At 42.3% G+C, this 26635-nt stretch overlaps 3 protein-coding genes across 3 annotated transcripts in view; all 3 read left to right on the top strand.

The window, feature by feature from the left end:
- Positions 1–8978, top strand: part of LOC110508177 (aryl hydrocarbon receptor repressor-like) — a 38316-nt gene extending 29338 nt beyond the window's left edge. The window contains exons 4-8 of the mRNA XM_021588613.2: positions 4599–4732; positions 6228–6317; positions 7790–7925; positions 8241–8374; positions 8766–8978. Coding sequence (XP_021444288.2) covers positions 4599–4732; positions 6228–6317; positions 7790–7925; positions 8241–8374; positions 8766–8972 — 701 coding nt within the window. The 3' untranslated portion in view covers positions 8973–8978. The remainder of the gene's footprint in view (positions 1–4598; positions 4733–6227; positions 6318–7789; positions 7926–8240; positions 8375–8765) is intronic.
- A 442-nt stretch (positions 8979–9420) lies between these two features.
- LOC118944890 lies at positions 9421–10909 on the top strand (the record flags this gene model as incomplete). The annotated part of the gene is made up of 1 exon (XM_036967111.1): positions 9421–10909. A coding segment is annotated over one exon (1044 nt), but the record flags the coding sequence as incomplete, so codon positions are not given.
- A 1385-nt stretch (positions 10910–12294) lies between these two features.
- Positions 12295–23136, top strand: LOC110508676 (exocyst complex component 3). The gene is made up of 13 exons (XM_021589386.2): positions 12295–12756; positions 13375–13539; positions 13725–13944; positions 15300–15981; positions 17251–17368; positions 17554–17679; positions 17888–17988; positions 18317–18427; positions 18518–18659; positions 18782–18904; positions 19053–19214; positions 19428–19549; positions 22438–23136. The coding sequence occupies exons 2-13, from the start codon at positions 13396–13398 to the stop codon at positions 22640–22642; spliced, it is 2256 nt and encodes a 751-aa protein (XP_021445061.1). The 5' UTR covers positions 12295–12756; positions 13375–13395; the 3' UTR covers positions 22643–23136.
- Positions 23137–26635: the final 3499 nt, after the last annotated feature.

The raw sequence follows: 26635 nt of genomic DNA, 5'->3' as shown, positions 1-26635 counted from the left end.
TACAAGGTCCGATAGGAATTCAGGGAACTCAGTGAGGAACGCTGTATATGGCCCAGGAGGCCTGTAAACAGTAGCTATTAAAAGTGATTGAGTAGGCTGCATAGATTTCATGACTAGAAGCTCAAAAGACGAAAACGTTATTATTTTTTTTGTAAACCAGGAGGTGAGGCCTCATTTAACACAGTAAATTCATCAGGCTTAAGCCATGTTTCAGTCAGGCCAATCACATCAAGATTATGATCAGTTTTTAGTTAATTGACTATAACTGCCTTTGAAGTGAGGGATCTAACATTAAGTAGCCCTATTTTGCGGCGGCAGGGTAGCCTAGTGGTTAGAGCATTTGACTGGTAACCGAAATGTTGCAAGTTCAAATCCCAGAGCTGACAGGGTACAAATCTGTTGTTCTGCCCCTGAACAGGCAGTTAACCCACTCGTTAACCCAGGTCGTCATTGAAAATAAGAATTTGTTCTTAACCTAGTTAAATGAAGGTAAAAAAATTAAGGGAGGTATTACGATCTCTTTCAATAATGGCAGGAATGGAGGAGGTCTTTATTCTAATGAATACTTGCTTCTACACCTGCATTGCTTGCTGTTTGGGGTTTTAGGCTGGGTTTCTGTACAGCACTTTGAGATATCAGCTGATGTACGAAGGGCTATATAAATACATTTGATTTGATTTGATTTGATTTAATGAGATTGCTAAGGCGAACACCGCCATGTTTAGTTTTGCCCAACCTAGGTCGAGGCACAGACACGGTCTCAATGGGGATAGCTGAGCTGACTACACTGACTGTGTTAGTGGCAGACTCCACTAAACTGGCTGCCTGGCCTGCACCCTGTTTCATTGTGGAGCTAGAGGAGTTAGAGCCCTGTCTAGGTTGGTAGATAAGATGAGAGCACCCCTCCAGCTAGGATGGAGTCCGTCACTCCTCAGCAGTCCAGGCTTGGTCCTGTTTTTGGGTGAGTCCCAGAAAGAGGGCCAATTATCTTTTGGGAGGGAGAGATAACAGTTTTCAACCAATGATTGAGTTGTGAGACTCTGCTGTAGAGCTCATCACTCCCCCTAACTGGGAGGGGGCTAGAGACAATTACTCGATGCTGACACATCTTTCTAGCTGATTTACACGCTGAAGCTATGTTGCGCTTGGTGACCTCTGACTGTTTCATCCTAACATCGTTGGTGCCGACGTGGATAACAATATCTCTATACTCTCTACACTCGCCAGTTTTAGCTTTAGCCAGCACCATCTTCAGATTAGCCTTAATGTCGGTAGCCCTGCCCCCTGGTAAACAGTGTATGATCGCTGGATGATTCGTTTTAAGTCTAATACTAAGTCTAATACCCAATGACTAGGGTTTTCAATTTGTCAGAGCCAATGGTGGGAGCCTTCGGCGTCTCAGACCCCGTAACGGGAGGAGTAGAGACCAGAGAAGGCTCGGCCTCAGACTCCGACTCGCTGCTTAATGGGGAAAACCGGTTGAAAGTTTCTGTCGGCTGAATGAGCGACACCGGTTGAGCATTCCTACAGCATTTCCCTCCAGAAGCAATGAGAAAGTTGTCTGGCTGCGGGGACCGTGCGAGGGGATTTATACTAACGTTACTATCTGTACTTACTGGTGGCACAGATGCTGTTTCATACTTTCCTACACTGAAATTATCCTTGCCTAACGATTGCGTCTGAAGCTGGGCTTGCAGCACAGCTATCCTCGCCGTAAGGCGATCGTTCTCCTGTATATTATGAGTACAGCGACTGCAATTAGAAGGCATCATGTTAATGTTACTACTTAGCTTCGGCTGTTGGAAGTCCTGATGAACCATGTCCAGATAAAGCGTCCGGAGTGAAAAAGTTGAATGAAAAAAAAGTTGAGTGAAGGAAAAACTAAAAATATAAACGGTAATTAAAAAGTAAAAACCGTAAAGTTGTCAAGTAGCAAAGTAAGGTTGGCAACAAAACGCACAGCAACACGAACAAGTCTGCAAGTTGTGACCGGAAATGACCAATCAATGTGACAAATAATGTCCAATCAATTGAATTTACCCCAGGTGGACTCCAATCAACTTGTAGAAACATCTCAAGGATGATCAAGCAGGACTCATTTAGTTTATTTTCGGGCAAGTTAATTAAAGGAAGCTTTTTTACATTTCACTGGATCCGCTGTGACTGAGGCATACCAGTATCATTGACTGTAACAAAGGCACTTCTCCCTATTGTGTTCTTATGGTCAAACTGTCAACCAGTTTGTCTAAATGTGGAAATGTCCAACCACTTATAATCGAACTGGACATACTCTTACATTTTTTAAAATCTTGTTTTCACTGGTTCTCCCAGTTGAGGCTCAGATGCTTTGTACTGTACGTGTTATTAATTAATTATTATTAACTAATTATCTTAGGTAGGGTAAACATGTACGTTCCCTTCATAATAGCCCTTACAGCAGTTGTGACGTCTTTGTTGTATGTGTGAGCCTCAACATATAGTACATTGGGAGTGATATTGGATGTGCTTTCTATTAAAAATACCAAGTTGTCAGTAGTAATCCCCAGAAAAGGATTTGCTGGCTGTTTCTGACCTGTAGGGAATGGCTGGAAGTGCGTGACCACAAGAGGAGTTGTTTGCACGATTTTCAAAAGCTTGATTGCTTTTACTACTGTTTCAGTTTTTTTTTCATACCACCCCCGGAGGTCTTTTACTACAGCTATGCATTCATTGTGTGTGCCTGCCACCGTGCGTGTGTGTGTGCTCATGTCTGTGTGTGCCTGCCACCGTGCGTGTGTGTGTGCTCATGTCTGTGTGTGCTTGCGTGTGTGTTTGTGGGTCTCTTCATGAACTCACTCCTAAAAGTGGAAATAATACAATTGATTAATTGCATTTCCATGTTATCCATGCTGTTACCAATGCAGTTGTCATGGCATTCAGTCAAGAAGGTTGATGCAATAAGGTATATCAACGTAAGGACATCATTTTTGTACAATTCTATTGGGAATAGTGCCATGGATATCACACAGTCATAGTTATTACCTTGACAATCTATGTTTGTATGTAATACTATGCAGATGTACTGTATGCATTATTTATGCCATCTACTATGTATATTGTTTCAATTGCATTGTGGGCCTAATGTTCAGGGAGATAATTCTGTGTTGGCCAGCAGTCATCAATATGTAACAGCTGTTATTATGAAATTCTTTACAGGCTAATGTAGCTTGCCATCCTGCACGCAATGGATTGAACAGACGCCAGTCCACTGTTAGGGATATGGAGGAGATTGACAGATGGTTTAGTTGCGTGACAGTGTCGCCTCAGCCAGCCAACTCCTACTCCCTCTCTCTCTTTCTCAATTCCTGCTTCCCTCTGGTGATCCTGACATGGATTTCCTTGTTTAGTCATGTAGGGGGTGGCCAGGAAGCCACTGGTGAATATAATTTGTGCTGTGAACACGCAAAGGCTGTCAGACATCAGGGACCGGGCACAGTCCCTTCTGCTCTGTGCTCTCTCTCCCTGGCCAACCAGGTGATACCACAGCCTAGGGAAGCAGTGGATTAGGGGCAGCCTAGTACTGTATTGTCTCTCTTTCGTCTGTGGTTCCCAGGGAGATGAGTGTAAACACTGCCTCTCTCCAGACACATAATTTAGGGTCTATACCATTTAATAATAGCTTGAAGAAAAAGGTAGATTGGAAATACTGTAAAAAAAAATGGATATGCTTCATAAACTGAAAATATGAGCCCTTTAGGAACATATCACCATAGCATGTGTGTGTACACAGGCTGGTCTCATAGACTAGACGTAACATAGTAAATAAAAAATACAGGAAACTCCAATGAGTATGACATGTTACGTTTGGTATAGTTACATTAGACAGAAGGTTATTTAAGGCAAAAGCAAAAGGAAGGTGGGCGTATAACGCGAACGTCTAACAACCCAAAGGTATCGTGTTCAAATCTCATCACGGAAAATGCAGCATTTTTGTTCATCAGCAACTTTGCAACTACTTACTACTTTTTAGATACTTTGCAACTACTTTCCATTTTAGCTAACCCTTCCCCTAATCCTAACATTAATGAACCTTTTAACCTAACTCATAACCCTAACCTTAACTCTAACCGTAACCCCTAGTCTAGCTAACGTTAGCCACCTAGCTACCTAGCTAACGTTAGTCATAACAAAAAGGAATTCTTAACATATCATACCTATTGTTAATTTGTGTCATATTGTATGAATTGCAGTTCGTAACGTACCATATGAAATAGATGACATGTACAAATTAATACATACCATATGTAACATATACTAATTTGAGTGTCCCAGATTTACTATGTAACGTCTACCTGTGAGTCCAGGTTGGTGTACAACACCGTTTGTCTCTCTGTCTATCCCTCTCGCTCTCTGTGTGTGAGAGAAAGAGAGAGCGCTCTAGGACATGTTGTGGCATGTAATGAGTAATGAGTTCATGTTAGTGTGCATAGTATGAGACAAACTGTGAGAATTTGTATTATTATTGTGAACCCTAATCGACTGATTACTACTCATCATACATCTAATAAACCTGTTAGTCCCCTCACTGAGAAGGTTTTGTCCTTTTTCCTCTTATCCAGCCACCCAGGAGAAGCCATGCAGAAAGCACATCATGAAGCCGCCTTTGAACCACCAGGATACCAGGAAAGAGAGCCTGCCCATTGGAACCCCGGGGACCAACATCAGCGTGGTAGAGAGTGACCTCTTACTGGAGGTGAGACAGAGTGGAGCAGAAGGGTCAGGCTGTGGTTTGTCCTCCCAAGAGAGCACTGATAAGCGATGAGATGAGAGAGCACTGATGGCGCAGGGAAACGGCAATGACTGGGTCATCAGTCTTGGCGAAATCAGTCTACCATGCTATGATTGTGTTATTTCTTTAAAATTAAGGAGTGCAAAAATGGCAAATAAAAGCTTGAATGAAAAAAATCCACAAAGTTGAATTTAGCCGCATTTATTATTTGAGGTATAGAATATGTATTGATGTATTGATATCGTGGCACAGCGGAGCTGCTGGGAGGATGGGTGTAGGAACAGGACATTGCGTCCCCTAAACCCCACCTTCTCCATCCCAGAACCACGCCCTCCCCTCGCCACAAACGGCTAGAAAATCTCCCTCCCTCAGTAGCGTGAGACCAAACAACCGACCATGATGCTGCTCAATGAAGATCGTGACACTGTTAAGTCAGTATTACACCAGAGAGTGGGAAAAGGGGGACCAGCTGACCTGGGCTGACTCGAATTAGACCAGAGGTGACAAGGCCTAGCAAGGAGCATGCCAGAGTCACGCAAATGTCAAACACAACAGCTCCAGCCAACACAGAGAAGTTAATGAGGAACCCTGCATGGCGTGTCCTCTACTTTTCTCCCTGTTTTACTCTTCATATCAGGAGAAATGAAAACACAATTTTTTGTAATGTTTTGTTCTAATGTCCATTCATTATCAGAAAAAGAGATGTTGTATGAAAAGCATTTACCTATGAATTACTCATCAATCAAGTGCAATTGAAGTTGGTCCCCTGTGCTCTTAGCACATTCAGGTCCAAAATGATTGTAACCCTTGATAAAGAAATGCAAAAAAGACTGTATAAATGGAAAAAGTATTTGAAAATTACAATACAATTGCTCAGAGAAAGTTTTATTTAACAATTAATAAAATACAATCTAGTAATAAAATACATTCTTCAACAATAGGTGTAAAATATTATTGCCACCCCTTTTTTCAAAACCTTTCAATACCTCACCTTGCGAGGATAACGGCCCTGAGCCTTTTTCTAAAATGTTTTATGAGATTGGAGAACACACTGGTAGGGAGGGATCTTAGACCATTCCTCCATACATAATCTTTCCAGATCCTTGATATCCTTCATCTGTGCTTATCGACTACACTCTTTTTTAAAAACATGTTTTTAGATAATGGCATAATTTATGATTTTTTGTTGTTGTAAGAAATTATTAAATGGTTAAGACGGGGATGTCTCATAGTAGGGTGGGGTATGCAAAATGGATCAACTTTGATTACGTCTATCTCCTAAATGTTTTGGAATTCAGGTCAAAGAAGTTACTTTCTGATCACTTCTACCATGGGCAAATATGTGTAGACATTTTCATTCAAATCAAAAGGGGTGCGGTCAAAAGGTTATTAACATCAAATGGAACGACCCTATGCTGTTTCCATGTATAAAGATGTATCCATGTCTCTTGTCTCCTAGTCCTTGACTGGTTTTGCCTTGGTGGTGGGCACAGATGGCTTGATATTCTACGTCTCCACCTCCATTGTTGACTACCTGGGCTTTCATCAGGTATGTTATAATCACAACACTTTGTATTCTCAAATTGTGTATAAATTACTCATCAAAATGGTCCTAATTATTGAGGGGAAAAGATAAATAATTAAAGTAAATTAGTTGAAATACAGTACCATTGTACAAGCCTTTAATAAAAAATTACATTGAGGAAAAATTGTACAGCATTGTTAAACAGGTTTCAAGTAAAACCACCAACAATAAAAAATGCAACAAAATGTATACATTGTTTTTAATGCAAAACCATGCCCTTTTAGTCATAAACTAAACAAAACAGAAATCTAAATATGGTTGTATAAAACAGATGACCAACCATGTCAATAGTTGAAAATAGCCAGTTGTGTAATTCACAGGATTTTAATGATAATATGAGTTGTAAGTAAACAGAGCTTACTTTGTTTACTTCACACATTTGTAACTGTCCTTTTTGAGTGAATAGCTTTCTATTGGGCCTCATTAAACCTTGGGTTTTAACATGGGAAGGAGACAAAAGAGACTGTTGATCGCTTCTCTGATGGGAATTGAGATGGTGTGTTCAACAATAGTGGCGTTTCTGAAGGCAAGCATTGCGTGCAACAGAAGCAGATATATTTGGGACGGTTGAATACTTTAGTTGGGAGTCTGTCATTTTATGAACAATGGGTATAGCTGGAGATGAAAGAAAACAAGGGGAGTTACGAGTGTGGGCTGGGATTTCATCAGGGTAGCGTTGCATCTGTCCTCATGTAAGCAGCTCTGGTGTCACGCAAAGCACAAACAAGGCAGTGAGGAGGGCTTCCCACTATCCCACCGACCGAGGAGACTGCATGTTATAAATGCAAACTGTAGAGAGTCATAACTCATGACTCACTGATTCAACTGTTGTCACCAATTACCCATCCGTGTTACAAATTGTAGAGAAGTCATTAGTAATTACTCAACATTTTCACTATCTACTTCTCAGTTTTACTGATTTAAGTTACTACTTATAGATCTTTGACTGGCAAACAGTCAAACAAAGCAGTTTGATATTACTGGATGCACTCAGTAATGATCCAACCGTTAAACTCTTCATACATTCAGGCTTTTTTTTTTTCTCCAGTTGTAAGCTTTTCAGTTACAAAAAAAAAGATTTTAAAAAAGATGGAAAACGTGTACAGAACCCAGATCTCCCGTGTAGATCTAACTGGTGGAGAGGAATGCCGAGTGAACTCCGTCAGTCACAGAAGGCCCTCCGGAGGCTCCCTCCTGGTCAGTGGGGGGAAACAGAAAAACAGAAGCGTTAAGTTCTCAGTGGGCTCACGGCAGGCTGACACTTACGGTGTCTGTCCAGATACCACCATGGCGTGTAACCATAGACTTGCTTCACTCGACCGTGACACAGGTTAAGTGGGGAGGTCACTGTGTTGGCCAAACACAATCGACAGTCCTAATGTGGGGGTTAATTGGTTGTTTGGTGACTTGTTCTCCCTTCTCATCCCCTCCCATAGACGGATGTGATGCACCAGAATGTATTTGATTATATACATGTGGAGGAGCGGCAGGAGTTCAGAAGACAGCTCCACTGGGCCATGAACCCCGGGTCCCAGGGGGCATCCCTGGACCAGCACTCGGCCACAGTAACTGGTGTGTAGATAATTACCTCTGTCACTCTGTGGAACCGATAAACACTGCAGGAAAGCCCCTCATCTTCACATGCAACTTGTCATTTAGATTAGTTTCCATGTATTACCATTTTGAAGAGGGACACAAAGGTTAGTACATTAGTTATTGTATACAAGACACAGACAGAAAGAAAGGATACTGTATTTAATTTGTACTCTGTAATACTATCCTAAAACCACTCACAGTAATATTGGTGGTTAGAAGACCAAAACAAATATAATGGATTGTATTTGTTACATAGGTTGTACTAACAGAAATGCTGTGGCTGTCCTGTAGATGATGACTTTGTGATGAGCAGTCTCTTTAACGCCCTGGAGCCTGACGGTGTTCCTCTAGAGCTCACCTCTTTCCTGACTCGCTGTTTCATCGCCCGGGTCCGCTGCTTATTGGACAGCACCTCAGGCTTTCTGGTGAGTATCACGGCTCACACAAGTATCTGACAATATCAACTCTTACAATCGTCATTTACCACTGTGCTCAACACAGTATAAAGTCAGTTCTGTTTTGTGGGAGATATCTTGAATGTGTCGGTGCTTTATAGTAACACTAACCTTGCCTCGACACCCAAAGAGCAGGTGCACTACATAACTGAATATAACATCATTTACCATTGTACTCAACACAGTATGAAGTCGGTTCTGTTTTGTGGGAGTTATATTCAGTTATGTATGTGCACCTGCTCTTTGGGTGTCGAGGCAAGGTTACTGTTACTGTAAAGCACCGACACATTCAAGATATCTGTTCATGTAAAAAGTTTTTTATAGATAACTTTGATTGATTGATTGATGGATGTTTTGGCAGAGCATGCAGTTCCAGGGCAGCTTGAAGTTCCTGCAGGGCCAGAAGAAGAAGACAGAGTCCGGGGCACTGCTGCCCCCCCAGCTGGCCCTGTTCTGTGTGGCCGTTCCCCTCATGATACCCTCCATCACAGAGCTGAAGATGAAGAACATGACGGCCAGGAGCAAGAACAAGGGCCCCGTCATCACCACACTGGATAAGCACAGGTAAGCACTGTGGGAGTGGTGTGCATGGGGAGAGCTGAGCAGTGAGAACTCTTCCTCAAATAATGTGTGTCTATATCAGGGTTTCCCAAACTCGGTCCTCGGGACCCCAACGGGTGCACCTTTTGGTTTTTGCCCTAGCACTACACAGCCGATTCAATTAATCAACTAATCATCAAGCATTGATCATTTGAATCAGCTGTGTAGTGTTAGGGCGAAACCCAAAACGTGCACCCCTTGGGGTACCAAGGACTAAGTTTGGGAAACGCTGGTCTATATAATGTTTTAACTAAACTTGATAAAGGAGCCAGGCATGGACATCATTTTGTTTACTATCAATTTACAATTCACACCATCAATTTCAGAATCAAATCACTGGGTATGCTGAATTTGGTCAAATTAGTACTTCATACTGTACACAACTAGCAGATTATATAATGCATATATGACCATTTATACATTTTGTCACGGTTCCCAGTGACAAGAGACATTGTTCCTCCAGAGGCTCATATGACAGCAGTGACTTACTGTTTCTGAATTGGTCCAGCAGCACTACCAGAGAACCCTGCCACTACACCCCATGGACACCCCTCTCCAAAGACGGCACCAGGTACAAGAACGATAGCTACTACACCCAGGAGGAGCCCCTGAACTTCTGCCTATCCTCCATGAGTGGTGGGCCCAAACCTCAGAGCATGGATCATCCATGGGACATCCGCACAGGGTCCGCCATGCGAAAGGGCCCCAGCGGGACCTACACACCAGGCAGACAAAGCAAGTACAATCACCTGGGGAAGACTAGATCCTACAGGATATCTCCAGGATATCACGCTAACAGACAGGAAGCATCTCAGAACAAGCTGTACGGAGGCCTCCACAGCCCTGAGGTGGAGAGCTACTGCGAAGATGGCATGAAGACAGACAACAGGTACATGGGCGGCCATCTTGACTGTTACAATGGCATGGTGTTGCCTGAGACGGCCATAAAAACAGAGCAGGACTCTGACTCAGAAAACGGTTGCAATATCTACGGCATGCCCCAAAATAGAGCCTGGGTGGGGAACGAAAAGCGCTACATGGGCTACTCAGAAGAACCACAGGTGAAGTCAGAAGCTGACTACTGTGAACAATACACCACCTGCCAAAAGAACAAGACCAACATGAGCCCAATGCTCAATGGACACCATAAATACTTATATACAGCGGGGAACAGGGCTCAGAAGGATCATAGGATACCACACTCAGACTCTCTGTGTAGCAGTCAGGGAGAAAACTGTATGGACATCAGTGTATATGGCTACATGGAGCAAGACAACAAACTGAACTACGAGTTCAGGAATCACCTGGTCCACGCTATAAAGAGGGAACCCATGGACTCACCTCCATGGTCTGACAGTGGCCATGACATTAGCCAAATACCCATGCAGAGAAATATGATTCCCAACTCATCAATGAATGCTATTGTATACAAACCAAACCCATATATCTACATGCAATGAGCTCAAGGGACAATCTTAAAAACCATCTGGACTCCACCTTGCTTCTTTATTGTATTGATTCTTAAAATAGCAGGGTGGGTTTATACTCAACTCAGGTAATCAACAGTGTTACAAAGCAGAAAGATATGGAAGCAATGGAGAGATGTTTTTATATGACATGAATATGACTTGCAGAACCTACTGCAATTCACATGAGTTCTACATTTGTTTTTTTTAACACATTTCATAACTTAACGTTTTTAAACCAAGCCATGTCACCCGTCATGTCAAATTAACTGTATTTCTATTCAATGCATTTTACAGCAAATGGAACAGAAAATACATGCATTGATTAATTAAATTGGGGGCTCCTGAGTTGCGCAGCGGTCTATGGCACTGCATTGCAGTTCTAGAGGCATCACTACAGACCCTGGTTCGATCCCGGGCTGTATCACAACCGGCTGTGATTGAGAGTTCCATAGGGCGGCGCACAATTGGCACAGCGTCGTCCGGGTTAGGGGAGGGTTTGGCCGGGGTAGGCTGTCATTGTAAATAAGAATTTGTTCTTAACTGACTTGCCTAGTTAAACAAAGGATTATAAATAAAAAATGTAATGTAGTTTATTTTTGATTGATTATTCAGATGAACATAAAAATCCTACTAATTTCTTTGCATTGATTTATAATGTGATTGATGCTTCAATGTCCATTGAGTCATTAACCTTTATGAATGAGATACTGTATCTTCATTGTTTTTATTCATGACAGGTTGAATTAATGTATTATTTTAACAGTGAGTTTGTCATTTTTGTCTTATAAAACAGTGTTACAAATGTAAATTAAACAAAGCTTCACCTAACAGCCATTTACAAACATTAATGTCTAAGATGGTCTCTGAGCATAATAATGTAAAAATGTATTACACAGAAATACTGTTAATTTAAGTTTCTGGTCCAATGTAACATTATCTGTCAATGTTTGTAAAATTGTAGTACATTCGAAAGAAATGTTAGAAACTGTATAACTCTGTTTTATGAAGTCAAGTTGTTATTATATTTTGAAAAGGAAAAAATATTTGAAACTATGACATGTCCCATTATGTATTCCATAGCTGCATGCAGCAGTCTCTACGGCATTCTTTTATGCCGTTAGTTTTTTTTAAAGAAAGCTTTCCGAGCTCTTTCGCTTGCATTTGTCTTTATTTAAAACTATTATGCAAATGTAAATAATGTAATTCCAGACTTTTTTTTTAACAACTGTTGGTAATGCTTTTTATTGTGTATTTATTGTAAGTACTTTACACTGAACAGGAGAAAAACAAAATGTTTATCGTAATATATTGAACCACTAAATAAATGGAACAACCTGCGTGTTGCACTGTAGGCACATTTTACAGAAAGGATTACAGGCATACAAGTTTCAGATATCAATTGAATTCAATAGGCATCTAACATGTTTTGTTATTTAGCACAATAAAATCATAAAACAAGTGCAGATTATTATCTTATTTATTTGAACACTGAAAATATTAATAAAATGCTGGATACAGATCTCCATACAAAAAGAAAGCTATGATATTTATGAGGATTTATTTTTCTAATAAACACTACATTTAGCGCTCAGTACAGTTGGGTAATTAAAACCAAATTGTTACGTTCCTACACATTTTAGCCAAAGACGTTACAGTATGAAGATAGGCTAAAACTGCTTCTCCAATAGAAATCCCTGATCACGCGATGTCATGGCTATGCGGATGACGTCATAACGCTCGTCTCGCCCAAACTGCGCATATGCAGACCGTAAAATCAAAGCCACTCCTTCGATATAAAGTTGTTTTAGACGAAAATGAAAATGTATCAGTTTCTCACTCTGACGAGCTTGTAGTTATAACAAGTTCAACTACCTAAGACATTGTCTCGAATCTATATTGGGCATTCATATTTTGAAAAAATTAACAACTAAGGAAGAATTGTTCACTTATCTCATTGACTTCTTATACCCCAAACCCCGACCAGGTCTGTTTCCCAACGTTCCCGGAAGTCTTGCGATGTTATGCCTCTGGGTTTAGAAACTGTGTTGCAGCTAATGACTTCTGTTTATAGAAATCAACGGTAACATAAAATACAGTTGTGAGAAATTGCATACTCTTTCAAAAGTCGCGCACACATGATGCTCTCAAGCGCGCTGTGTCAGCTGCTACTGGGGCGGCGCACGAGAAAGGTCAACCAGGAACTGAACCACGAGAAGCAGTGTTGGAATTTAAATTAGATCATTTGAACGACAGTTTACCTATTCAAACGTATTATTAGAGTTGGTAAGATATTGGATTTGTTCATTTTACATTTCAAATGAGTGTTGTACACGGGCTAGCGTTGTGTTTACTGTTAGTGCTGTATGTGCGTCCTTCCTCTCGCCAACCTAGTCTGCTAGCTGTCTAGCTTACCAATAACATGGGCTGCTTTCTAGTAAGTCAATATGGGAGAGACTGTAAACACATAGATGACGCTTAAACCGTCTAGCAAAAACCTAAAATTGACTCTAACCAAATGTTTATAGCTTATGAAATAAATTAAAGATCTGTTTGGGCGTCAGGCTTGTCCTTGTAAGGTTAGTCTTTTCCAGTCAATATAGCTAGCTACTGTACTCCAGTAAAATGCATTTGAGAGACATTTGAGTTTGCTTGCCAGATAGTAGTAGTAGTAGTAGTAGTAGTAGTAGTAGTAGCAAGCTAGCTAACGTTATGCCAGCAAGTAGCATTAGCCAAGGCAGCTAAACGTTAACGCTACCCAATGCAATGGGCACTCAACTCACACAGGCACTGTCAGTATTAATGGTTTAATAACGCAATCGACCTGACATAGTGCCTTGCAACATTTTCGTCGTAATCACAACGTGTATCGTTCAGTTTCGTGAGCATCTTGATCTTTGACAGACCCAGCTTGGCGTTGTTGTCATGGAGGAGACGAACAGGGAGGCTGTCGCTACCGCGGTGCAGAGGGTGGCTGGGATGCTGCAGCGCTCGGACCAGTTGGACAAAGTAGAGCAGTACCGCCGGCGAGAGGCTCGCAAGAAAGCTTCAGTAGAAGCCCGACTGAAGGTAGAAAATGAAGACGCTAAGAAGACATGAGATACACTCTGTACATCCCTATTGTTCATAGACATTTAGTCTGCATGAGAGCTGTAACGTTATATATATATATATATATATATATATATATATATATATATATATATATGGCTCAGGCCTGAAACACCTTACCTGGTCTCTTTCCCTCTCCCCAGGCTGCCATCCAGTCCCAGTTGGACGGGGTCCGCACAGGGCTCAGTCAGCTCCATAATGCCCTGCGGGATGTCAAGGACATACAGAACTCCCTGGCAGACGTCAGTAAGGACTGGAGGCAGAGTATTAACACGATTGAGAACCTCAAAGATGTGAAAGACGCCGTTGTCCAGCACAGTCAGCTTGCCTCAGCTGTCGAGAATTTAAAGAATATCTTCTCAGGTACACTGCACAACTACTACATGTGCCTCAAAGAAAAACTGTTATTGTTGTCTGTCTTTGCATTTGTGTACATAGAATGTACTGTTACAAAGTATTAATGCATTAATATACTGCAGGTACATAATTATTGGCACCGTGATAAAGATGAGCAAAAAATACTGTATAAAATAAATAATAAAAATTCTGAGCTATATTGTATGCTAAAAACAAAAGGAACATTTTATTATTTTATACTAATATAATTGCTTATAGAAAGAACATTTGTTTAACAAGTAAATAAAAAACTATCTCAAAGATGGAGGCCAAATTTATTGGAAGCCCTGTTTTCAATACTCTAGCATCCTCCCATTGAACACATTGGGAGGACCATTCTTCCATAGAGAGTCTTTCCAGATCCTTGATATCCTTTGTCTGCTCTTATGGACTGCCCTCTTCAATTCAAACCACAGGTTTTCAATGGGTTTCAAGTTCTGAGACTGAGATGGCCATTTCTTTGTGGATTTTGATTAGTGCTCGGGGTTATTGTCTTGCTGGAAGATCCAGTTGTGGCCAAGTGTCAGCCTCCTAGCAGAGGCAACCAGGTTTGGTACTTGGTAAAGTTCATGATGGCGTTGACCCCAGGACCAGTGGAAGCAAAATAGCCCAATAACAAAGAAGCTGCACCACCATAATTTACCGTAGGTATGAGGTATGTTACTGCATATGCTTCTGTTTTTCAAGGCCAAACCCTTTCCATCTGACCATAGCACCAGATTCAATCCAAGTGCCAATGCTGTTTTACAAACTCTAGGCAGTGCTATGGTCAGATGACATGAAAATAGAGCTATTTTGCCCTGCACACAATTGGTGGGTTTGGCGTAGAAAAGTACCTCATACCTACAGTTAACATTTGGTGGTGCATCATTAACTATAAAATGTACCATGACATTTTAGCCCAAAACCTGGTTACCTCTGCCAGAAGGCTGACACTTGGCCGCAAGTAGATCTTTCAGCAAGACAACCCCAGGCACGCATCAAAATCCACAAAGAAATGGTTAATTTGTCACAAAATCTGTCTCCGGACTTGAACCACTCCAATCTCATAAAATATTTTAGAAAAAGGCTGTGTCGTCATCTTCACGGAGGGAGGGTGCTGGAGTACTGAAAACGGAAGCCAATCATTTTGACCCCTATCTTTTTAGATGTTTTTAATTATTTGTTAAACTTAATCTCCTTCTCCGAGCATTAGCACATTCTTTAGAGGATGCAATATAGCAGTACTTGTATAATTTTTTTTATACAGTATTTTTTGCTCATCTTCATCAAGGGTGCCAATAATTATCTACCTTGTTGTATACCATTCCCCTTCTGTGCAGTGCCTGAGATAGTGGCAGACACCCAGGTGCTGATTGAGCAGGCTGAGCTGCTGGAGGCCCACCGTAAACTGATGGATCTGGAATGCTCGCGGGACGACCTCATGTATGAGCAGTACCGAATGGACAGCAAAAACACTCACGACATGAACCTGATCCGCAACTACTTTGGCGCGGTGCAGGGCCTGTCTGACGACCTGGCCAAGCAGCTGTGGATGGTGCTGCAGCGCGCCATGGGCACGGTGCGCCGCGACCCCACCATGCTGGTTTCCGTGGTGCGCATCATTGAGCGTGAGGAGAAGATTGACCGGCGCATGCTGGACCGCAAGAAGCAGATGGGCTTTATCCCCCCAAGTCGGCCCAAGAGCTGGAAAGAGAAGATGTTTGAGGTGCTGGAGGGCACGGTCACCACACGCATCGAGGGCAGCCAGTCGGTGACGCGAGAGGCAGACAAGATGTGGATGGTGAGGCTCTTGGAGATCACCAGGAAGTACGTGCTGGACGACCTGATTGTGGTGAAGAACCTGATGGTGCAGTGCTTCCCGCCACACTACAACACCTTTGACAGGTTTTTAAAGCTGTACCACAACGCCGTGTCCATGCGGGTGCAGGAGCTGGCTGCAGAAGACCTGGAGGCCAACGAGATCGTGTCCCTCCTCACCTGGGTCCTCAACACATACAAAAGGTATCCTTTCTCATCCCGTATTCACAAAAGAGGCTCAAAGTAGGAGGGCTGATATAGGATCAGTTTTGTCTTTTAGATAATATTGAATATGATTAGGCTATGGATATGGAGGACCTGAGCCTAGATCGTCTCTCCTACTTTGAGACACTTTTTGAATACAGGTCAGGCTCTGATCTGCTCTCTCTGTGGCTCATGTAGCATCAGTGATAACTGGGCACCAGTCCAATCATAGCTCAGTGGAATATGCAGGATTTGAATTACCCTGCAAGCAGTTATTGACAAGGTATGACAGAAATCCTTGCTTTGGTGTGTAGTTTCCCTGACACTATTTCCAAATACTAACGTTTTAGCATTTGTGGCACAAATCCCATACAAGTCATGATACCAATATATTAATCTTTTAGTGACTTTGCTGAGCTTCGCATTTAATATTAGATATTTTCAGATGAATAATGCTAATATCGGTACCATGACTCAAATGGGATTTGTGCCTCAAATGCTAAAACATTAGCATTTGGAAACATTTCCTGGGAAATAAAACCAAAGCATGGATGGCTGTCATGCCTTGTCCATAGACTGCTTACAAGGTTTGGAGACCAATGTAATTTGGGTGAACTATCCCTTTAACCTCTCCCCATTTGTGTGTGGAGTGTTTCTCAAAATCATTAAATTGATGTAGGAAGAACATTGGCACGGAAATACTTTTGTACTCTCCATATATGGGAAGGACTTGTAAGCTCTGCAAAGAGTAATTAACTCAATATTTAAAGCTAAACAGTCCCTTGGCACAAGAGGGAGGGCATAGCATGCGATCTAAGCAAAATTGCTGTGGATAATCCAATGAATGCACATACTACTGCACATTGCGTGCACCGACAGGATTGAACGGAGAAAGATGAATTCAAAACATAAAGAACTAGCCTTATATCCAATTCTGACACAAACATCAGCCAACAGCTACCATGGAAACCACAACCACTGATTGGATGAGGCTGTAGAATTATAGATCACTTATATTCACAATGATTTTCTGAGTGTGTGTGTGTTTACGTGTGACTGCTTGTGAGAAGCCTATGTTTATTGGTATCTGTGTGTATAATATGGATTCAAGTATTGTCGTGTGTGCAGGTGCGCAAGCATGCCATGGTGTGTCTCTGTAGCTGTCTGTTACATTCAAATACATGAAATATATGAATTCCCACAGACAGTATAGTACAGGTTGGGCTGTGTTGCCATGTTCTCACACCCTACTGTGTTTGTGTGTTCCAGTGTGGAGATGATGGGTCACCCAGATCTGGTGACAGAGTATGACATCCACCTGATGGATCCTCTGCTACCTCAGAAGGTGGTGGATGAGCTTCTCAGCAAATACGTCCAGACCTTCACTGTGAGTCCAGCCAACACACGCTCTGTGATAGCAGCGACATACTCTATGGTGGCTCTTGTCAGATATACAACTCTCTCTCTTTGCGTCAGTACACAAAGATGAAGCCGCCACTAATGAAATGTTTCATGAATTATTAAAGACAGGTAACATGGCTCTGGCTGACTATCTCTCGCACCCTTCCACAGTCTAACATCACTGGCTGGCTTCGCAAGGCTCTGGAGACAGACAAGAAGGACTGGTTTAAAGAGACAGAACCAGAGGCGGATCAAGATGGATACTACCAGACCACCCTCCCTGCCATCGTCTTCCAAGTATAACCAGTCACCAGCCTGGCATCAGCCAGAATCTCTTTAACCCACTGGACTAAGTGTACTAGTTGCTACTACAGTAGCGTTACTATACTAGACAATGTGTATGTGATACAATTAGGATCTGAGAATTACAGTGAGTCACTAGTGTGTACTGTAAGTCTATTGGATGGGGGACCATCATCTGACATGTTTGTTTTTCTCTCATCAGATGTTTGAGCAGAATCTCCAAGTGGCAGCCCAGATCGACGAGACCTTCAAAGAGGAGGTCCTGAAGCTCTGTTTAAAACAAATGAATTCATTCCTCATCAGGTAACATGGATTTCATAATGTTGTGTTAATAATTGTGTAGTGATTAGCCGTTTACATTGATGGCAGTAAAGGTGTGTTACAGAATATGGGGCGGCAGGGTAGCCTAGTGGTTAGAGCGTTTGACTCGTCACCGAAAGTTTGCAAGTTCAAATCCCCGAGCTGACAAGGTACAAATCTGTCGTTCTGCCCCTGAACAGGCAGTTAACCCACTGTTCCTAGGCCGTCATTGAAAATAAGAATTTGTTCTTAACTGACTTGCCTAGTTAAATAAAGGTAATAAAAAAAATATGTATATGACATCTCTCAATTGTCTTCTATTGCTGTTCAGATACAGGGAAGAGGCGATCGCCTACAAGGAGGACCACTTGAGAGACCGGCAGCTCCCTCAGTGCTACGTCCAATACATGATCGCCATTATAAACAACTGTCATACATTCAAGTGATTCCCATTTGACAATTCCCTGTAAATATGAATGTCTTCTCTAACCTAATGCTGCTAATGTATATCTAACCGTACCTCTGCTCCTAGGGAGTCTATTAACAGTCTAAAGAAGAAATACTTAAAATGTACGGAGCCCACCCAGAATGATGCTGCCATCGAGAGGACCCTGAACGATGTGGCCAAAGATGGATGCCAGTTTCTACTGGATGAAGTTTTCCTGGATTTGGAGGTTAGGATGAAGTGTTTGGACATATTTTAAGCTCATTCGTTACTGTTCTAGTGTAATATTTGACAGAATGTTGCCATGAACACGGTTCTGTTGTATTTGATTGGTGATTTTTCTCTCCACAGCATCATCTCAGTGAGTTGCTGACCCGGAAGTGGTTGACGGGGACCCATGCAGTGGACACCATCTGTGTGACCGTCGAGGATTACTTCAACGACTTCGCCAAGATCAAGAAGCCTTTCAATACGGTACATGGAGAAATCAATCAATTGATATAATCATATCAAATGAAAGGCTTGGACAATTGATTGATCTGGAGAACTCCATACATTTTGTACAAATTGATAGTGGTCATCCTGTGTGTGTGACTGGGTATGTTGTATGTGATGTGTTTAGGAGATGACCAGCGAGGCTCATCGCAGGGTGGTGGTGGAGTATATCAAGGCAGTGATGCAGAAACGGATCACCTTCAAGAACGCAGATGAGAGGAGGGAGGGAGCGGACAGGATGATTAAAGAGGCTGAGCAGTTCAAGTTCCTCTTCAGGAAACTCACTGCTGTGAGTGTTTATTTCCTGTTACAGGAGTGTTCTCTTTTCCAAGGAGATGCTCAGTAGAAACTACATGCATCTTGATCTAGTCTTTCAGCAAATAGTTAGTCACGATTCATTATTCATTTTTGATGTAAGGAAGACTGCTTTTCTCTGATGAGTCCATACACTGATACTGTTGCTGATTCTTAGTTTGTTTCTTCTGTCTCTGTTCTGCTCCAGGGTGAGGAGACTGATCGGCTGTGCGACGCCATCGCTGCTATAGCTGAGGTGTTTAAACTCACAGACCCCACCCTGCTTTACCTGGAGGTCTCCACGCTGGTGTCCAAATACCCTGACATCAGGTCAGATCATACGCCACTTAACACATAGGCTACACAGAGAATGAATGTTAGTGGGGTATCATGGTTTTCAATAGAATAACCTTGGCTGTAGGAGAAGGACACAATCATGAAGTGGAACGACATTTATTGGATATTTCAAACTTTTTTAACAAATCAAAAACTGAAAAATTGGGCGTGCAAAATTATTTAGCCCCCTTAAGTTAATACTTTGTAGCGCCACCTTTTGCTGCGATTACAGCTGTAAGTCGTTTGGGGTATGTCTCTATCAGTTTTGCACATCGAGAGACTGAATTTTTTTCCCATTCCTCCTTGCAAAACAGCTCGAGCTCAGTGAGGTTGGATGGAGAGCATTTGTGAACAGCAGTTTTCAGTTCTTTCCACAGATTCTCGATTGGATTCAGGTCTGGACTTTGACTTGGCCATTCTAACACCTGGATATGTTTATTTTTGAACCATTCCATTGTAGATTTCGCTTTATGTTTTGGATCATTGTCTTGTTGGAAGACAAATCTCCGTCCCAGTCTCAGGTCTTTTGCAGACTCCATCAGGTTTTCTTCCAGAATGGTCCTGTATTTGGCTCCATCCATCTTCCCATCAATTTTAACCATCTTCCCTGTCCCTGCTGAAGAAAAGCAGGCCCAAACCATGATGCTGCCACCACCATGTTTGACAGTGGGGATGGTGTGTTCAGCTGTGTTGCTTTTACGCCAAACATAACGTTTTGCATTGTTGCCAAAAAGTTCAATTTTGGTTTAATCTGACCAGAGCACCTTCTTCCACGTGTTTGGTGTGTCTCCCAGGTGGCTTGTGGCAAACTTTAAACAACACTTTTTATGGATATCTTTAAGAAATGGCTTTCTTCTTGCCACTCTTCCATAAAGGCCAGATTTGTGCAATATACGACTGATTGTTGTCCTATGGACAGAGTCTCCCACCTCAGCTGTAGATCTCTGCAGTTCATCCAGAGTGATCATGGGCCTCTTGGCTGCATCTCTGATCAGTCTTCTCCTTGTATGAGCTGAAAGTTTAGAGGGACGGCCAGGTCTTGGTAGATTTGCAGTGGTCTGATACTCCTCCCATTTCAATATTATCGCTTGCACAGTGCTCCTTGGGATGTTTAAAGCTTGGGAAATCTTTTTGTATCCAAATCCGGCTTTAAACTTCTTCACAACAGTATCTCGGACCTGCCTGGTGTGTTCCTTGTTCTTCATGATGCTCTCTGCGCTTTTAACGGACCTCTGAGACTATCACAGTGCAGGTGCATTTATACGGAGACTTGATTACACACAGGTGGATTGTATTTATCATCATTAGTCATTTAGGTCAACATTGGATCATTCAGAGATCCTCACTGAACTTCTGGAGAGAGTTTGCTGCACTGAAAGTAAAGGGGCTGAATAATTTTGCACGCCCAATTTTTCAGTTTTTGATTTGTTAAAAAAGTTTGAAATATCCAATAAATGTCGTTCCACTTCATGATTGTGTCCCACTTGTTGTTGATTCTTCACAAAAAAATACAGTTTTATATCTTTATGTTTGAAGCCTGAAATGTGGCAAAAGGTTGAATACTTTCGCAAGGCACTGTATGTGGACACCTGCTCGTTAAACATCTCATTCCAAAATCATGGGCAATAATATGGAGTTGGTGCCCCCTTTGCTGTTATAACAGCCTCTCCACTCTTCTGGGAAGGCTTTCCACTTGATGTTGGAAGATTTCTGTGGGGACTTGCTTCCATTCAGCCACAAGAGCATTAGTGTGGTCGGGCTCTGATGTTGGGTGATTAGGCCTGGCTCGCAGTCGGCGTTCCAATTCATCCCAAAGGTGTTCAATGGGGTGGAGGTCAGGGCTCTGTGCAGTACAGTCAAGTTCTTCCACACTGATCTCAACAAACCATTTCTGTGTGGACCTTGCTTTGTGCACGGGGGTATTGTCATGCTGAAACAGGAACGGGCCTTCCCCAAACTGTTGCCACAAAGATGAAAGCACAGAATCATCTAGAATGTCATTGTATGCTGTAGCGTTTAGGATTTCCTTTTACTGGAACTAAGGGGCCTAACCCGAACCATGAAAAATAGCCCTAGACCATATTCCTCCTCCACCAAACTTGACAGTTGGCACTGCATTGGGGCAGGTAGCTTCTCCTGGCATCCGCCAAACCCAGATTAGTCCGTCGGACAACCAGATGGAGAAGCATGATTCAACACTCCAGAGAACGCGTTTCCATGGCTCCAGAGTCCAATGGCAGCGAGTTTTACACCACTCCAGCTAACGCTTGGCATCACGCATGGTGATCTTAGGCTTGTGTGAGGCTGCTTGACCATAGAAACCTATTTCATGAAGCTCCCGACGAACAGTTCTTGTGCTGACATTGCTTCCAGAGGCAGTTTGGAACTCTGTAGTGAGTGTTGCAACCGAGGACTGATGATTTTTATGCTCATACAGCACTTGGCGGTCCCATTCTGTGTGGCTTACCACTTCACGGCTAAGACGTTGTTGCTCCTACACATTTGCACTTCACAATAACAGCACTTACAGTTGACCAGGGCATCTCTAGCAGGGCAGAAATTTGACAAACAGACTTGTTGGAAAGGTGGCATCCTATGACAGTTCCATGTTGGAAGTCACTGAGCTCTTCAGTAAGGCCATTCTACTGCCAATGTTTGTCTATAGAGATTGCATGGCTGTGTGCTCTATTTTATACACCTGTCAGCAACAGGTGTGGCTGAAATAGCCTAATCCACTAATTTGAAGGGGTGTCCACATACTTGTGTATATATAGTGTATGTGCTATCTACTCAAATTTATTATGTGATGTCCATTGATTTTACCATTGTAGGCTTAAATGATTGTCCTTCAGTAAAAAGGTGTCTGTCCTCTGTCCCCATAGGGAAGAGCACATCGTGGCCTTACTAGCGGTGAGAGGGGACGCTAGCCGAGAAATGAAGCAGATGATCATTGAGACGCTGAACCAGAACAAGCCTTCCTATGCCGGCAACACCCAGCCCATCTTCAAGGACATCACGATCCCCACCGTGACCATGACCTCCATGTCCTCCTCTATGGCCGCCACTGCCAACAAACTGCTGAAATAAATAACTAGATTCTGGAGAGAGATGGAGACACCTGGGTCCTATTCATTAATGCATTATTCATTAATGCACAAGGTTCAATTGTTCATTATTGCAGGGTTTCCCAAACTCGGTCCTGGGAAACTCTGCCTTATTGGACACGTTTGGATAGTCCCTCCCTGTTTTAGTGCCTAGTGATTACGACCCCGGCACAAAAAAAACACACTTCAAAAAATCATGATTTTTCTTTTCTTTTGCACTTTTGAAACCTATTCCACAGACCTCCGATGAAAGGCTTGGACTGTAGTCCTTGAGGATCTGTAAGCGTATGATACTTGATGAATGAACCATCAAACACTACCAAGTGGTTTTGTTACTGAAATAAGACCTTGCTCACACCACCCACCCTCCTTGCTTGCCTTATACAATTAACAGTTTGAAATTGTTTCTTAAACTTTTTCAGTGTGTGATGCTGAATGTCTGTCAGAAAATCTATTAAAGAAATCCTTTCCCCTGTCCGTCTGTTTTTCTAATTTACTCTACTGTCAGGGAGAGGTGTTGACACTCTGAAACATGCCAAACTACTGAGTGTACCCTGAGCGTACCCACACTCGCATGGAATCATTTCATTGGTTGGCTCATTTGAGGGTTGCTGAGGAAGTTGACAATCATTTGCAGAAGCTGTCTGCTTACTGCATCCTTCCTCAACAATACCATCAAGATCGCTCTCCATTCTCTCCCTCTGTCTGTGTGACTCCACTGCAGCATGCTGCCTTTTGACTTAAAGCAATGGGTACTATGCTCTCCTACTGCTCTGTGTAATACCTCTAAATGTTTAATCTGGCTGCACGCTATTTGTTATGTGACTAGTCGAGCAGCGGAAGGGGTAGGAAGGCACAAACAGCCAGAGGGGACAGTTATCACCCTGGGTAGGGTAGCACAGCCTAGTGGAAGGAGAGGCAGAGGGGGAACCACTGATGCACAGTGACAGTTGCAGGGGAGGTGTGGGGCCAGCATTCCCATGGTGAAAGCAATCCCTTTTCCAGGACGTTGCGTGACCATTCATAATTGTTATGGGTCATTTTACCATTGGCTCTCTGCGACCTTAGAAACACCCACTCCAAACTGTGATTTGTGTCCGTTTTGAAACAGGGTAGTCCTGTGATATTGATATTTAATTTCAATTTGTGTACTTTCATCAAAGCTATGAAATGAGGTATGATGGGGGTACTAAACATGTCTTTCCAAGTTTTCCATATGCTTCAGTGTGGTCCAATGAGAGGGCTGCATTTGCCGTGCTGCGACTGAAAACAAGGCCATGCAGGACTATAGCGGACTAGAGCACGCAAGCCTGTGCTCTTGCATGGCACACACACGTCAGCAGCTCAAAACCCTGGATTACACACACACGCCATGGGGCGGGGCCTAGGCATTGGACTCAAATGAGACTTCTGGCAGCTCCATCACAGAATTATCAGTCACACAACAACTGATCCTCCACTCCTGGTCTTACACACAGCTCTAATGGCTGGCTACTAAAAACTTGCTTTGACTGGAGTATTCCAAGAAAACCTAGTGCTAACAGTGACATACTGTCTGTGTTCAACCTGATTTCAGTGACCACTAAAATGTACAGTGTTGTCACACAACAGAATGCCACAGATGTCTCAGGTGTTGAGTGAGTGTGCAATTGGCTTGCTGACTGCAGGTATGTCCACCAGAGCTGTTGCCAGACGATTAAATGTTAATTTCATAAACTGCCTCCAACTTATTTTTAGTGAATTTGGCAGTACGTGGAAACGGCCTCACAACCGCAGACCACGTGTACCCATGCCACCCCAGGACCTCCACATTTGTCTGAGACCAGCCACCTGGACAGCTGATGAAACTGTGTGTTTGCACAACCGAAGAATTTCTGCCCAAACGTCAAAAACCGTCTCAGGGAAGCTCATCTGTGTGCTCGTTGTCCTCACCAGGGTCTTTATCGGACTGCAGTTTGGCGTTGTAACCAACTTGTCGGCAAATGCTCACTTTCAATGGCCACTGGCATGCTGGAGAAGTGTGCTCTTCACAGATGAATCCTGGTTTCAGCTGTACTGGGCAGATGGAATGCGTGGGAATGCTCTGGATCGACATGTACGACAGCGTGTTCCAGTTCCCGCCAACATCTAGCAACTTTGCACAGCCATTGGAGAGTTGGACAACATTCCATAGGCCACAATGAACAGCCTGATCAACTCTATGCGAAGGAGATGTGTCGAGCTTTGAGGCAAATAGTGGTCACATTTCAATTGACATATTTTATTTTAAGCTATAGCATGCTTCCTCTGTGACTTGAGTTAATCTACCCTCAATAAAAATATAAACGCAACGTCAACAATGCATTACATTTTCAATGGGTGGCAGGTTGATTCCGTTTTCTGAAATCTTATTGTTGCAAATGAAGTGAAAGAGGTAATAGGCCTAGATTTAGAGGTCTCTGGCATACACATTTTACTATGCTTCATAAACCTGCACAGCACACTGAATATATAAGATTGTGGATAACAATTTACTTGACACCCAGCGTCATAGCATTATGAACACATAACAGTTGACATAACCTGTCATAATATGGTCATAACACTGTCAGGACAAGTATATTTAGACTTAACATGTATTACACTATTTTATGGCTGTTATGACACCTACATAAGAATGTCAAAACCCACAAAACCTACCACACAAGGCAAAACATTCCATTACACCATAAACAAACTCTTGACAAGTTGGCTATGCTATATAATATTTTCTGAAATAACTCGTTAAATTATCATTGCAATTGCACCCAAATTTACATCAGACATTCAGCTATCCCAGTGCTCTGCTGCTGATAACTTGGATGAATGCAGGAGCAGATTTAAGGAGCAGGACAAGACACCCTCTTTTTGACTGACATAAGAGCATGCACGTGAAATGCTAATCTGGTTTATATTATTATGATTGTCAAAGTGCATTTTCTTAGTCCAAGTAAAGTAGCACAGGTAGCATTTAGTCCAAGTAAAGTAGCAAGTAAAGTAGCACAGCACATAATGCTTCATGACAGTGTCATGGCGTACTTTCTGCAAGTTATTTAAAATATGAAAAAAACATGACTAAAGAATTCATTAGAAGAACATAGGATTTAACAAACTTTAAAATGAAACTTCTTGGCAGGCAAAAACACATTTGAATAAATGTGAGTTTTGACACCTATGGTGTCATAACCAGAAATAAAACAATAATATATGTCACAACAAGTGTAAATATTGGTCATGAGAGTGTTATGACAAGTTGTGTCGGCTGTTATGACATGGTTATGTATGTGTCATAACGTGTTGACGCTGGATGTGAAGTAAAGTGTTACCGGATTGTGGTCCAAGATTAAACCAGATGTCTTCCTCTAGACATCGACTATTTTATATACTGTAATTCTATGCAGTTTGAAACACCGTCAACCTATTTGTTAAAAAAAAACAAGTATTTAAAAAAAAAACGTATTCTAAAACAACTCTGAGAACTGTAGTATTCTATTATTTTCAACCTGGACTCAATACCCCAAACACTTCCTGTATGAAAGTCTTCTCATCAACTACAGGTTCTTTCACGTACAACATTGAGAACAACACTTGACGTACACTGCCACCTTCTGGCCGGTGAATGTACAGTTAGGAATTCATCTGACCCTGAACGGTAAAAAACAATAATAGTACAATATTTTACAATAGTAAATAGTTATTTCATGCTGAGATCCGCAAAAAGGTGAAACAGTGGCACTCGTCGCCCCAGGTGCATTTGTTATTGTTTTTCCTAATACATACTATGCTGTTCTATCGCGCAAGCAATGATGTCAGAGGGGGAAAAAACAGTGTTCGTTGTTTGAATTAAAGTCGTTGTTGTAATATCGCAAACGGACGTGGCAGTTTCCCTGCTACTGATTCCAACTTTAATAATGGTGAAAACATTATTCAATGGAAATAACAGAGAAGACCAATGATA

The sequence above is a fragment of the Oncorhynchus mykiss genome, chromosome 28, assembly GCF_013265735.2.
Source record: "Oncorhynchus mykiss isolate Arlee chromosome 28, USDA_OmykA_1.1, whole genome shotgun sequence".
Taxonomy (NCBI): domain Eukaryota; kingdom Metazoa; phylum Chordata; class Actinopteri; order Salmoniformes; family Salmonidae; genus Oncorhynchus; species Oncorhynchus mykiss.
This window is presented reverse-complemented; position numbering and strand designations above follow the sequence as displayed.

Excerpts from the sequence above, each read along its gene's own strand:
- LOC110508676 (XM_021589386.2), top strand. The coding sequence starts at position 13,396 with ATGGAGGAGACGAACAGGGAGGCTGTCGCTACCGCGGTGCAGAGGGTG. Across the intron at positions 13,945-15,299 it reads TTTAAAGAATATCTTCTCAG|TGCCTGAGATAGTGGCAGAC; the intron begins GTACACTGCACA and ends CCTTCTGTGCAG. Across the intron at positions 17,989-18,316 it reads ATGAATTCATTCCTCATCAG|ATACAGGGAAGAGGCGATCG; the intron begins GTAACATGGATT and ends ATTGCTGTTCAG.